This window comes from Canis lupus, chromosome 14 (genome assembly GCF_011100685.1).
Source record: "Canis lupus familiaris isolate Mischka breed German Shepherd chromosome 14, alternate assembly UU_Cfam_GSD_1.0, whole genome shotgun sequence".
Taxonomy (NCBI): Eukaryota; Metazoa; Chordata; class Mammalia; order Carnivora; family Canidae; genus Canis; species Canis lupus.
This window is the reverse complement of record NC_049235.1, coordinates 59,068,877-59,081,976: the sequence shown is the minus strand read 5'-3', so window position 1 is coordinate 59,081,976 and position 13,100 is coordinate 59,068,877. Positions and strand designations below refer to the sequence as shown.

At 44.5% G+C, this 13,100-nt stretch overlaps 1 protein-coding gene across 4 annotated transcripts in view; it reads left to right on the top strand.

Annotated features, from left to right (window-relative positions):
* Positions 1-8,607, top strand: part of TSPAN12 (tetraspanin 12) — a 64,893-nt gene extending 56,286 nt beyond the window's left edge. For all 4 annotated transcript variants that reach the window (XM_038557478.1, XM_038557479.1, XM_038557480.1 and 1 more), the window contains exon 8: positions 7,178-8,607. In XM_038557478.1, the coding sequence (XP_038413406.1) occupies positions 7,178-7,483 (306 nt within the window). In that variant the 3' untranslated portion in view covers positions 7,484-8,607. The remainder of the gene's footprint in view (positions 1-7,177) is intronic.
* Positions 8,608-13,100: the final 4,493 nt, after the last annotated feature.

The following is a 13,100-nucleotide window of genomic DNA, read 5'->3' as shown; positions in this document are numbered from 1 at the left end:
ATTCAGTTTTTTAATTTTTGAAGAAATAAGGCTGAAGATTTTATCTGTGTAACTGATAATTAACGCAGTCATTTCAAACTTGGAGAGTCATGTTTATTACCAAACATCCATTAGAAAAATATCAATACTCACATGGATTGGCACCAAGATTTTATTTATACTTCATCTTCATAAGCTGATTAGAAGTCTGCCTAATTTTTTATGTGGCCTGTGAATAGTGAGTACTAAAAGACCAAGGGGTTCTTCTAATTTTAGAAAATCATTCTGGAGCTAGATCAGAGCATAATTTCAAGTATATCATTTCCTCAAGTGACATCAGGCATCCTGACATGCCTTCCAATAGATCCTACGAGATGTAGGGATTAGTGATTTTTTTTTCTCTGATAAAAATCGTGTTATTATTTGCAGTTAATAGTTGAGCAGAATTTTAATCCTGCGGCGAGCAAAGTAGGTGAGCCAATATACTTAATCATACCTCTGAATTTTCTGAAGTTATTAATGTAGGACTAACATAGCTTTATTTAAGAAGAAAAAATATTCAACGTAAATCAACTGTAAGAGTATTTCATGTGTAATTCAGTTCTTTCCAATTCTGAATCAAACACCCTCTGTGAAATGGAATGCAGTTTTGAACTCTAACATTTCTGTTTCCTCTTTGACTCACTCAACAGAAATGTTTGTTTATGCAACTAAGTCTCTATGAATAGTACAATAGAGGATATAGAGATACATCTGTATTTTTTTTCCTTCCCTAGACTTAGGGTCTTGTTTTTCAATAAAAGTCCACATTTACACTGAAAAGTGTAAACCTCACGCATGATTATCTGAGTGGCTGAAAATAAGCTCACAACTTGCGTTCAGAGTGAATTACTTCACTGAGGGCCATGGAGCATGGGCCATCAGCCCTGAGCTGTTTCTGTGAAGAGTTGAGAGTGGCCGAAGAGGACAGTGCTTGCACAGGGATCTGAAAAATACCATCCTCAGGAAGAGGGATGTTCTTTTGGAAAGTTAATCCCTCACTTTTAAGTAATTGTGTAAGTGATGCACGAATATTCAGAGTGACGCTGGATATGCTGCAAGTTGCTACAGAACCATCTGGGTCATCATCAAACAAAATTAAATTATGTACAATACAGAGAGATTTGTTGTTAATGAATTCTCTTTTTTTTTTAAGATTTTTTATTTATTTATTTAGAGAGAGAGGGAGCAAGAGAGCACCAGCAGGAGGGACGGGGGTCGCAGTGCAGAAGGAGAGGGGGAAGCAGGATCTTCGCTGAGCAGGGAGCCTGACCTGGGGGTCCTGGAAGCAGGGCTCTATCCTCGACCCGAGCCTAAGGCCAAGGCTGACCGACCCACCCAGGCACCCCTGTATTTAATGAACTCTGATAACAAACTTAAGTCTTAAAATTCTGAAAAAGAAAGTCTTAAAATTCTGTCTTGTTTGAGGGGTTACCTACGTACTTTGTAAACTAAACAAGGTAGCGTTAGGGCTGCCATATTGGTATAAAAACTGAGGGATCTCGGCCTTTGCTTTGAATAAGCAACCCTTGCCCACCTGGACACAGTGTCAGATCATCCCCGAGATCCGGAAGGAGGCCAGGTCCTGACCCTGTATCATGTGATACAATCCCATGTCCACACTTCTAGGGAACCTTGAAAAACTGTTTGCCCAGGATCCAAACATTCACAACAGCCTTGGTTGTCTTAATACTTTTCCTGCATTTTCTAGTTTCTTAAAGTTAAAAATCAGTGTTATTTTCAGAGAAAGATTGACCAAATCAGCACAATCCAGAAAGAGCTCAATAGATCTGAGGAAGTGTATGTATTTAGAAAACTTGAGGGAATTAGGAGTATTTAGCTTGGAGAATAGTTCCAGAGAAAGTGATGGCTCTTCAGATCCGGCTGTCTACCTTATGGAAAAGAGATCATCTGAGAGCAGAACCAGGACCAACACATCTCATTTAAGAAGACAGGTTCCAAGAAGGAAAAGTTGAAGAATTAGTGTTATTCAAGGGTGGACAGGATTGTCTAGTGAGGGAATTCCTTTCATTAGAAGGGCATTTTCTTGAAGGCTCTTTGTGTGTGTATATGAGCCATCTTTTTTTCTTTCTCTGCACGTCTTATAACTTTTGTTATTGTTGTTGAGAACTAGACATTTTAAACCATATAATGTGGCAACTCTGGAAACCAGACTCTCCTCCCCCTCGCAAAGTCTTTTGTTTGCTTGCTCATTAATAACTTCCTGAACGAATTCTGTGAAGCCTGTATTCTTTGTCATGTGTGGCCACTGAGGTCTGCTCAGTTAATTCAGGGATCAGTTAATGAATCAACAGAGATTTCCATTAGAGGCCTGAAACCAGAAAGCCTCCCAGTCCCTGTCATGGGTTCCCAGAGCTCCAAGTTAGCCAGAGGTAAGACCTGACTGCCTTCCTTTCTTCCCTTAGCATGTCCACAGCCCTGGGCAGCACTGCCCTACTCCCGTGCGTGTCACTTGTGAGATCTCCAGATCTCCCAGAGCTTGGCCAAGGTCCCTGTGGGCTACTCATGCCCCCAGATTTTCCTCTTCGGCTTTTTGACTAGCTCAGTGTGTGCAATTATTATGCACTGCCTCGGGCAGCCTCAGTGTTTGTCTGGTTGCTTCTGACAAACACCCTCAGGGAAAAGGCTGTTGCCCCGGCAGAGCTCCAAATCAGGTTCAAAGAAAAACAGCCTTGCCAGTGAGGTCTTCCAGGGCACCAGCAGATAGGACAAATAGTGACAGCTCTCTGAGAATGGCGCTTTGAAGGCACTCCAATGCTGTTTGTTGCCTCTGGCTTCCAGGCCACCGGTTTCCCTGTAATTATGGGCTGTTGATTTTCAAGGCTACTGCAGAGCTGGGGAGAGGAGATGCGGTAGGGCTAATTAAAATGTGACAGAGCTTGCTGTTCTGACTGGGCCTCTGGTACTTTTCTTGAATAAGGCTCCGCAGATTGCTACAAGGTTTGGTTGATTTTCAGAGTCTAAAAAAGTCGATTGTGACTATTTTTGCTAGTTCTTTCATTGCTTATATGGAAGAGAGAATAGTGAGAGGTCCTTTCCCTGCCAGTTTTGCTGATGTTGTGCTGGAAGTGCTTTTTAGCCCTATTTTTAAAGGTTAAGAAGTTGAACTCATTAATTTCCAAAGTCCCCTCCCACTCAAGCGTATTCAATGTCAACTAGGGTATCACATGCCCCAGACCATCCTGGATGATGTGATGTACCGTAGCACCTTAATAGGTGTGGTTGTTTGAAATATAATTAGAGCAGACTTTCCCTGAAACTGAAATATGAAATACAGCAGACTTTAGTTTAGTTTTCAGTCTCTGCTTGCTTTTACTCACGTATTTGAAAAAGAAACATTACCTTTCCTGCAGTTTTTTTAAGTTTGGAATGAATTAGTCAAAAGGGTAGGAGACCTTATGCCAATAAGAAGTGTCCATCATGGGATCCCTGGGTGGCGCAGCGGTTTGGCGCCTGCCTTTGGCCCAGGGCGTGATCCTGGAGACCCGGGATCGAATCCCACATCAGGCTCCCGGTGCATGGAGCCTGCTTCTCCCTCTGCCTGTGTCTCTGCCTCTCTCTCTCACTGTGTGCCTATCATAAATAAATAAAATAAAAAAAAATTTAAAAAAAAGTGTACATCATGATAAAGCTGCCTCATTCATCACGTGGTCCCACAGAAAAAGAACAACTATCGAGGTAGAATTTAAGTAGCAGTGACTCCCGAAAAGGTAAAAATCAAATGCTAATTGACTTAAAGCTTTTCATGGGATTGAGGCATCACCATATGCGTTTCTTGAATGGTTCATATTTAATTCTGAAGTTCGTTTTAATTATTATTACCGAGTTATTGATATATCCATTCTAACGAATCATTTATTTGCATTTTATAAGTACTGAGACTGTAGGTAAGGAGCTAACTACATATAATCCACAGCCATTTTATGTCAGTTTCTTTTCTCTATAGATGGATATGGTGATCTGGAACTGGCAATGATGTTAAATACTGTATCCATATAAGTTAATTTTCCAGATGTTTGAAGCTAAACCTTTTAAATTTAACTGTCTTTGATGTGACCCTTTCCAAACTATATTAAACACTTCTCTGCTTCATAAGAAGGTGGTGAGTGAATGTCTCGTGGCACATAGTCATTTTAGATACTTACTTCACTATCTTCAAAAACAGTGTCAGCCACCAAGGCTCTTATGAGCAAGGGTTGTTGTATCATGACTCAGGGGTGGCACAATGCTGCGATTTGGGTATTTTCATACTCTTTTGAAAAGTGTAGTACCTTGCACTTGCTCATCCATACTTGATTTTCATAGAGTTTCTATTTCAATTTGAGCTTTCTAATCTTCTGTGGGCAGACGCACCAGATCCGAGCTGACACCACTCTTACCATGTACTAGACCCCACTCTAAGTAGTGTGTTTATTCATTTAATTTCCCCAATTACCCAAGTAGGTCAACACTATTATTATCTTTTTCAGATGGCAAAACCGAAGCGGAGAAAGAGTAAGTAACTTGCCCAAAGTCATGTAGCTTACAAGTAGGAGAGCAGGGACCTGAAATTCAGAATTCTGGTTCTGTGGTCCATGATCTTAACCATTATTCTATCCAGTGTCATACAAAAATGCTTGTTGGAATTACACATAAACCTAACAATGAGTTGGCTCTGATAGACTAGCCTAATGGACTCCTTAGAAAGTATTTGAACTTTGGTGAATTTTCTTTGTGACACACAGAACATGTGTGTATGTGGGGTGTGTTCATGATGCACCTGCACATTTGTGTAAGTATTAAAAAATATGGCCAGAGAAGTGATTTTAATGAACCAGTGTTAATTAGTATTAAATTATAAATATTTTAATCTCATTTTTGGTAAAATTGATGATATTTTGCTAATCTCTTGCTGTCAATTTGCATTACATGATTTACCATAAAAAGCTCTTGAAATAGGTCTATGACGGGTTTTACATAATCTTTTGTTTCTGAGAATAATGATTTACTGGAGTAAAGTCACTGATCAGTGTCTTTGGAAGTCTAAGAATTATGTATTGTTCATTCTTCTCCTCCAATATCATGTGCCAATTAACAACTGACTCAGTTAGTCTTGCTCTCCTTGATTTAGTTGAGTTCTCTGTGGAATCTGGAAAAGAAAACAAGGAGGCAATTTTCTAAGTTTATTATCAATTCATTTTTATTCAAGTAGCTGCCTCCACAGGGTAAGCGGACTGAGTGACTGTTAACACAAACTCCGAAGAAAAGCTTTGAAAAGTTGGGTTCTTCACTGGGAGATAAATTTCCCATGGGTCTCTTGCATTTCTGCATGTCTTGTGCATAGAAGCACTGGATGCTTTTGTTCTGGACTATCTTTTCAAGGTGTTGCCTTTTTTTTTTTTTTTTTTTTAAGATTTTGTTTGTTTATTTGAGGGAGAGAGTATGAGCAGCGGGGAGGAGCAAAGGGAGAGGGACAAGTAGACTCCGTGCTGAGCTTGGAGCCCGGCTCAGAACTCGATCCCAGAACCCTGAGATCATGACCTGAGCCAAAATCAAGAGTCAGACGCCTAACTGACTGAGGCACTCAGGCCCCCCTCTTTTCAAGGGTTTTTGCACACAAAACAGCCTTGACGGTAGAGATAGTGTCTCCCTCCAGAGCAAAGGGTGGGTGTATTTACTCTCCAGTCTAATAAAGATAATGTCTTTCTCCAAAGCAAAGGGCAAGTATGCGTACCGCCCATCATGAAAGATTCGGGTTGCCTCAGCTTGAGGTTTCTCTTTGATAATGGCACCCACTGTGTGCACAGGCGGCGTCTGGCTGTCTGACTCTGCGTTGCCCTTCGGTCTCCAGGAGCTGGCACATGCTCTGGCCATTGCTGTCGCTATGAGTAATAGAGGCCTTGGTCTCCGTCCTCTGCCAGAAGCCCATAAAACTGTGGCAGGCTGATTTGTTTGTTCCCAAATAGAGGGAAATCGTAGAATCTTCAAAGTTCTTGAAATCTATTATTAAAAAATTATTTCCTAGACTTTCCTTTAGAATAAGCTTCCTTTTAGAAGAGTGAATTACCATTTCCATGTTGTGGAGGCAGCAGAGACATGGCCTGTTCTCTGTGCTTTGCTCACCGGAGACGTGACTTATGCCAGCAGTTACTCCCATTCTCCCTCCTTTCCCCTGTCCCATCCCTTCCATTATCCTTGGTTATTGTTTATCTTTCTTTCCCCTTCTCTCCTTCTAGAATTCTGTTCTTTCACAGGCACCCCTTAGCCTTTTATGTGTAACACTAAACACAAACAAAAACCTTGCTTATCTTTTGAAGTCGGGTGTCTTTGGCACATAGGGGCGCTGAAGACTCTTTCCGACCCTTACCCAGTAGAAGTAGAACCTGATGTCAGGCCAGATAGTCCTCCACGTGTATTTCTTGGCAGTGGGCAGAAGCGCGTGCGTGCAGGGGGGTGGGGTTGGGGAAAGAGAATAGAGGGACTTCCACCCACCAGCATATTTCAGCAGTGGACTGGGCAAGCATCTCTGATCTTTGGGGTGGGGGGGCGGAATCTCTCACCAAATGAGCTATCATTGAACAGCGAATACAAATAATAATAAGGAAACATTACTTTTGAAAAATTTGGATTGGTCTCTACCAGGGGTCAGCAATCTATGGCCCATGCCCCGAATCTGGCCTGCTGCTTTTTTGTTGTTCACAAGGTCTCATTGGAATGTAGCCACGTGTGTTCGTGTACCTCCTGTCTGTGGTGGCTTTCTGGTTAACACTGGCAGAGATCAGCGGTTGCCACGGAGACAATATGGCCAGCAAAGCCTAAAAGATTTACTGTCTGGCCCTTTCCAAAAAAAAAATAAAATAAAATAAAATCACCAACCCCCTGCTCTAGTTGTGTTTTATACCAGTGGCTCTCAATTTCAGGTTGTGAGGAAGACGGAAGAAGGGGAAAGCTCATCAGAATCACCTGGGCAGGCTTTTCACAAAGTGCTCACTTCCATCTGCCCTTTGGTTTCTCATCGGTGCTCCCTGCTGAGAATCACCGTATTCAGCTTCTAGGATTCGAGTTGTTTGGTTCCATTAACTCATACACGTCACTTGTTTTCATTACTTTGGACCCTCTGTAACACATCGAACCTAATGCCGCGCTATTCCTTTTACAGGGTTGCGGGAAGAAAATGTATTCCTTTCTGAGAGGAACCAAGCAACTGCAGGTGCTGAGGTTTCTGGGAATTTCCATTGGAGTGACACAGATCTTGGCCATGATTCTCACCATCACTCTACTCTGGGCTCTCTACTATGATAGAAGGGAGCCCGGGACAGACCAAATGATGTCCCTGAAGAATGACACGTCTCAGCATCTGTCCTGTCACTCAGTGGAACTGCTGAAACCGAGCCTGTCGAGGATCTTTGAACACACGTCAATGGCAAACAGCTTTACCACACACTTTGAGATGGAGGAATTATAGAAGAATGTCAACGGAGGAGACCGCAGAGTTGTTTTATTGGACTTGTGAATTTTTGAGTGCACACTTATCTGTTTCAGAAAAGCGTAGAGATAAAGATGTCGCCATCAAGGAATGCCGGAGCGTGTAGTTTTCTACCCTTTCAAGTGAAGAGGGACAAGTTTCATTTTGTAAGTCGCCACCTGGGCAGTGGTTGGCGCCCTTTATGATGCTGAGGGCAGATGTCATACCCACTTTATAGCCTGCATGAGATGTTTCCTGAACACAGTTATGCTCCGAGGCTTATGCTGTGGCACAGCGTGACCAGCATCTCTGCATCCACGTAAACATGCCGTGCTATGACGGCGCGGGGGCTGCAGTCGAGCTGGACGCTCCGCTGGCCTCCATAAGCTTGCTAGTGTATCAGGTACCAGTGGACTCCTGACGCAGGAAACTAGGCAGGGTTATGTAGTGAGTCGTATTACTTGGTGGCCTGTTCTTTTGAAAGTGGGTAGATTTTACATATGAAAACCCTGCAGCTGGGTGACTACCTAAATGTGATTTTTTTCTGGTTACTGAAATATTCTTACTACTTATAAGAGCAAATTACCACGTTGTCTTAAACTGATCAGGGATCTATGTGTATATAAGAGTCTGTGCTGAGTCTGTGTAATTCAGTAGATTTCAGTTTCTATAACGTTAAGAATAATCATTGTGAGTGAAAAGGATAAATTTGTCCTGTATAGCACCATTATTTTTAACCTTTCCTGTTGATAGAGCTTTAAAATTCCGTTTCGGGCTCATATTACGTACATAACCGTTAATTTAAATACTTAACCACTAATTTTGAAAAATTGCCTGTGTGATGCGTTGGAATCGTTGTAATTCAGAATAGTCGTCTGGTCTCTAGGAAGTATTAACAAGAACGCTTGCACATAATGTCGCTCATTCAGCAAAATCTCGGTTGCTACCTTTCTCCCAAACTAAGGCTCTTTTGAGGCTCGACACTTTTTAAAATGAGCTTACTTTTTTTGTCTTCTCCAAACAAGAGGCAATAGTCCGCGAGTCTGAATATAATTCTACAGAGAACAGTGTTCCTTTTCTCCAGCAAAATGCCATGAGAATCATTAAAATAAGTGACAATTTAACTAGAGATTTTCTTTGTTTTATTTCACTGATTAAGATACTGTGGTGAATGACACAGATTATTAAATTTTTTACAAGAGTAAAATATATTTATTTGAAATGGGGAGCGTGCATTTTACTGTATTTTGTGTGTTACGTTTATCTCTCAGAAATGGAAAGAAAATTAAAATGTGTCAATAAATATTTTCTAGAGAGTAATAATTAGTCTGTGTCTAATTTCTATACATTATAAGCACTTTTACCTCTCAACATGTTGAGCAAAAAGAGAAATATGAGAAAAAATCATTAACAATAATAATTTCCAAACTCTGGACCTAATGTGTAAGAGGATGGGAGGAAAGACAAAAAGATGCCCGTGGACCTTTCAGGTTTGTTTCTCAGCTAAATGAGAAATAACATGGTTGTTCGTTATAATATAAAATATGTACATTCGTGCTACTTTGTCTTTTCAGTGCGCTTTCACGTCCCCATTTCTTAACGTAATTTTTTAGGAGAAAATGAATCTAAGAAATGCAATGTTTGAAATCAACTGCCCAATTTTATCTCTTCCATCGAGTCGATGGAAAACTGAGTAAATCCTTTGCTCAATCGAAACCAGAAGCATCCCTTTTTATAATCTCAACACCCACCTCCCTGTAATTTCACCTAAATTTGAGACAGCTATGAGTGTTATTTGAGTTATTTGGATAATGATCAAATTATCCCAATGCCTGCTTTTTCGTTAATGTGTCTCAGTCACAGAAAGAACAAGCATATATTGTGTTGACCTCAGTTAAAAGAAATCCTCAAATTATAAATAAAAGTCAATTTCTACATTTTTAGACTTGGCTGCTTTGATATATGACCTGATTTAGTACCCTAAAATAGCCAACATAAACAGAGGCCGTCATCTTCTCTACACTACACTGGCTAATGGGAACAAATGACATTTACAGCGAGGTCTACACACGCCTCTTGTGGTGCAGTGCACTTGGAATAGTAAGACTGCAAGAGACCTGAAAGCGTGTCTTTAAGCTGGGAGGGCTGAGGGAGCTCACTGTTCGGGTGAGCTGCAAACAAAATTGCTAAGTATTTGGGAGTTTTCAAAAGCTTTCTTTTCTAGAAGTCCCCACTTTTGGAAGTCAACATTGAAGATGATTTTCAGTCTAGTTAACAGCCCATTCAGAATGCCTGGAAGGTTCAGAAATGGCACTAGGTGGGGACACCTGGGTGGCTCAGTGGTTTAGCACCTGCCTTCAGCCTGGGGTATGATCCTGGAGACCTGGGATCGAGTCCCACGTCAGGCTCCCTGCATGGAGCCTGCTTCTCCCTCTGCCTCTCTCTCTCTCTCTCTCTCTCATGAATAAAATCTTAAAAAAAAAAAAAAAGGGGGGAAAAAAAAAAAAGGAAAAGAAATGACGCTAGGAGATGGTGTCTGTTTTCAAGCCCTGCTTGAGGGACACTGAGCTAGCCACACGTAGAACGAGGAAGAGAAGATGCAGTGAGCGGGGTCATGGTCACGGTGCGGGCAGGAGACAAGAAGGGGTGGGGGCTTAGGGCCACTGCACCGAAGACGTGGCCTGGAGAGCCCTCCGTGACTCTGCAGTTCAAACTGGGTGTCACCCGGGGCGGAGCTGGGCCCCTGATGTGGTGGGACGGCACGGGGTGCTGGGGAGGAACCAGGGCAACAGAAATGGAACTTCAGGTTTTCCGACTTCATTTCGTAAGGCAACTGGGGAGTCATGCAGGCAGCTTCAGAAGGTGGAGTGATGCGCATCTCAGAAATCTAACCGGATGAACCAGTGATGAGGCGGTGCCGGTGAGGGGGGCGCGGCGACGACGCCACCTCCACGGGCGGCCACTCCTTACCTTGGGTAGGTACCGGGCACCGCGCAGTTCTAGAACCCTCCAGGCTGTGGCAGGGCGGCTGGGCTGCTGTGGCTGGGCCCGGAGAGAGGATCCTCACCAGGAAGAGAGAAGTGAGAAAAGGGGGATGCATGTGCCCGATGACAACAGGGCGAATCCACAAGAACTGGCAGCAGATGGGGGAGCGAGAGGCAGCAGAGGTGAAGGCTGGCTGGGGCAAGTGGGGGGCCCTCCCCAGAGAGCGGCCGCAGGGGAGCGGCTGGGGCAGGTGGGGGAGCCATACCTGGAGACCTGCTGCAGGGCAGCGGGTGGGGCAGCAGGTGGGGGGCCCTCCCTGGAGAGCGGCTGCAGGGCAGTGGCTGGGGCAGGTGGGGGGGCCCTACCTGGAGACCTGCCACAGGGCAGCGGCTGGGGCAGGTGGGGGGGCCCTACCTGGAGACCTGCTGCAGGGCAGCGGCTGGGGCAGCCCAGGCCGGGCCGGCCGTGCACACCAAGGCATTGGGGCGGCGGGGATCCCAAGGGGCTCGCGGGCCCACAGGCCCCAGATTCCGCAGCATGGCCTGCGGCCCAGGGAGCCTCACGGGATCGGGCTGAGGCCGAAGCCAGGAGGAGGAGAAGCGCATGCAGAGCTCCCCTTTGTCTGAACCCCCCCCTCCGCCAGTGAGTCGACCCAGCCTCCTGCCCGTCCTCCGCCTGTCACTTCCAAGCAGGCTCCTCCGACCGGACCCGTGAGCTACTGAGCTCCCATTTGCTGCCTCCACGCGCCTCCCAGGAACACGTCTGGCAGAGGCTGTCGGCCCGTCTTGAAAACTCACTTACTTTCTCTTAGGGCACGTTACCGCATCCTTCTCCATCTCGTGCATTCACGGGCGCCCGCTGGGCGCCGGGCCACGGGGTCCATGGGGTCCTACGGCGATTTCCTCGGCTCTTTGCAACTTCTTTGCACCCTGTGTGCGTCGTGACCCCATCTCACGACAGAAGAGTAATTCAGAGAAGTGTAGGAGATGCATCGAACCAGCAGGTGGCGGGGCTCTAACCCCTCCAACCCCGGGGACAGGGCACCTCAGCTGCGACCTTACAGGGAAAACCCAAATCCTCCTCCATCACTCAGTAGCTCCAGGCCCAATCTGCCTCCAAATCCTGTTATTTTTTCCCTTCAAAATGAGTATTTTTTCTATCTAATTTTGTTCTTCCTACTATTTCCCAGAACAAGTCCAAATAATCAGAAACTTTGATTGAAGTCATACATTTCTGTCTTTTCCCACCTCTTGTTCCCTCTCATTGGCCTATCTTGCACACACACAGCCAAATTCATTTTTTTAAAAGATTTTATTATTTATTTATCTATTTATTTGTTTTGGAGTGGGAGAGAGCAGAGGGAGGGGCAGAAGGAGAAGGAGAGAGCGAATCTCAAGCAGACTCTGGGCTCCGTGGGGAGCCCAACACAGGGCTCCGTCTCCTGAGCCCGAGACCATGACCTGAGCCAAAACCAAGAGTCAGGTACATAGCCAACTGAGCTGCCCAGTCTCTTTCATCGACACATGTATCTCACGTATTTTAAGTACTAGTTTTGACAAATATATATACACCTATAACTACAACCACAGCTGAGATACAGAGCATTTCATCATTTCTAAAAGTTTCAACGTGTGCCTTTACTGTAGATCCCTAAATCCCCACTCCAGCCCCGGGCAGCACTGACTCGCTCTGCATCACTCACGTCCTATAAAACACAATTCCTATCATGCCACTTCCTTATCCAAACCCTGCAGCAGCTCTCTTAAGGCAGAGCTTTCCAGCTCACACGTGTATTGTCATGGATGTGGCACGTTGGGCTAAATGAAGGTCGGAAGTGAGTAGCCATCCCAGACCTTGTCTAAGTGTGGACTGTGGGGAAGCAACAGCTCAGCACCCAGGTGTGGCTGCAATACAGGGTTTAAGCAAAATAGAAGCGAGTTTGTGTTTCATAAAACATATCTGTGTGAGTAGCCCAAGGAGTCAAGCCCTTGTCTCCTGCGACTGCTGTGCTACGGCATGTCCCTCGCTCATGTGGTCCCAAATGGCTCACTCTATTCCTCATATGGGCTGAAGAAAGGGGGAAGTAGAAGGGGGGCGGGCACACTTCTCCCCTTTAAGGGCTTACCCAGAAGCACACATCACTGCCGCTCACGTCTCACAGCTATGAGAGGGAGGGGAGAGAGTTCTTGTTCCAGAAACCCAAGTATCTAGTTAAAGCAGGAGATTCTATGACCATAGGAGAAGGGGAAATCAAGAGAGGTGTCAGCTAGCAATCTTGGCCACATTCCTCAGTGCTTGCAGAATAAAATACTGAATTTGAACTTATTTTTCCAGACCTATCCCCATTTACTCTCCCACAGGTTAATCTATACTAGCCATGTGGGCCGACCACCATCCACTCATTGCCGCTAATGTAGTGGCATGAATCTCAGGCATCCTTGATTTTGCTCACATCATAGTGCTCCTCTGACATATCTTCATGTCCCATAGGCTCACCTTGCACTCAGCCTTTTTTGTTTTATTTTTTAAAAGATTTATTTATTTTTTTCAGAGAGAAAGAGAGAGAGAGAGAGAGAGAGAGAGAAAGAGAGAACAAATGAGGGGAGGTGCAGAGGGAGAGGGAGAGAGAATC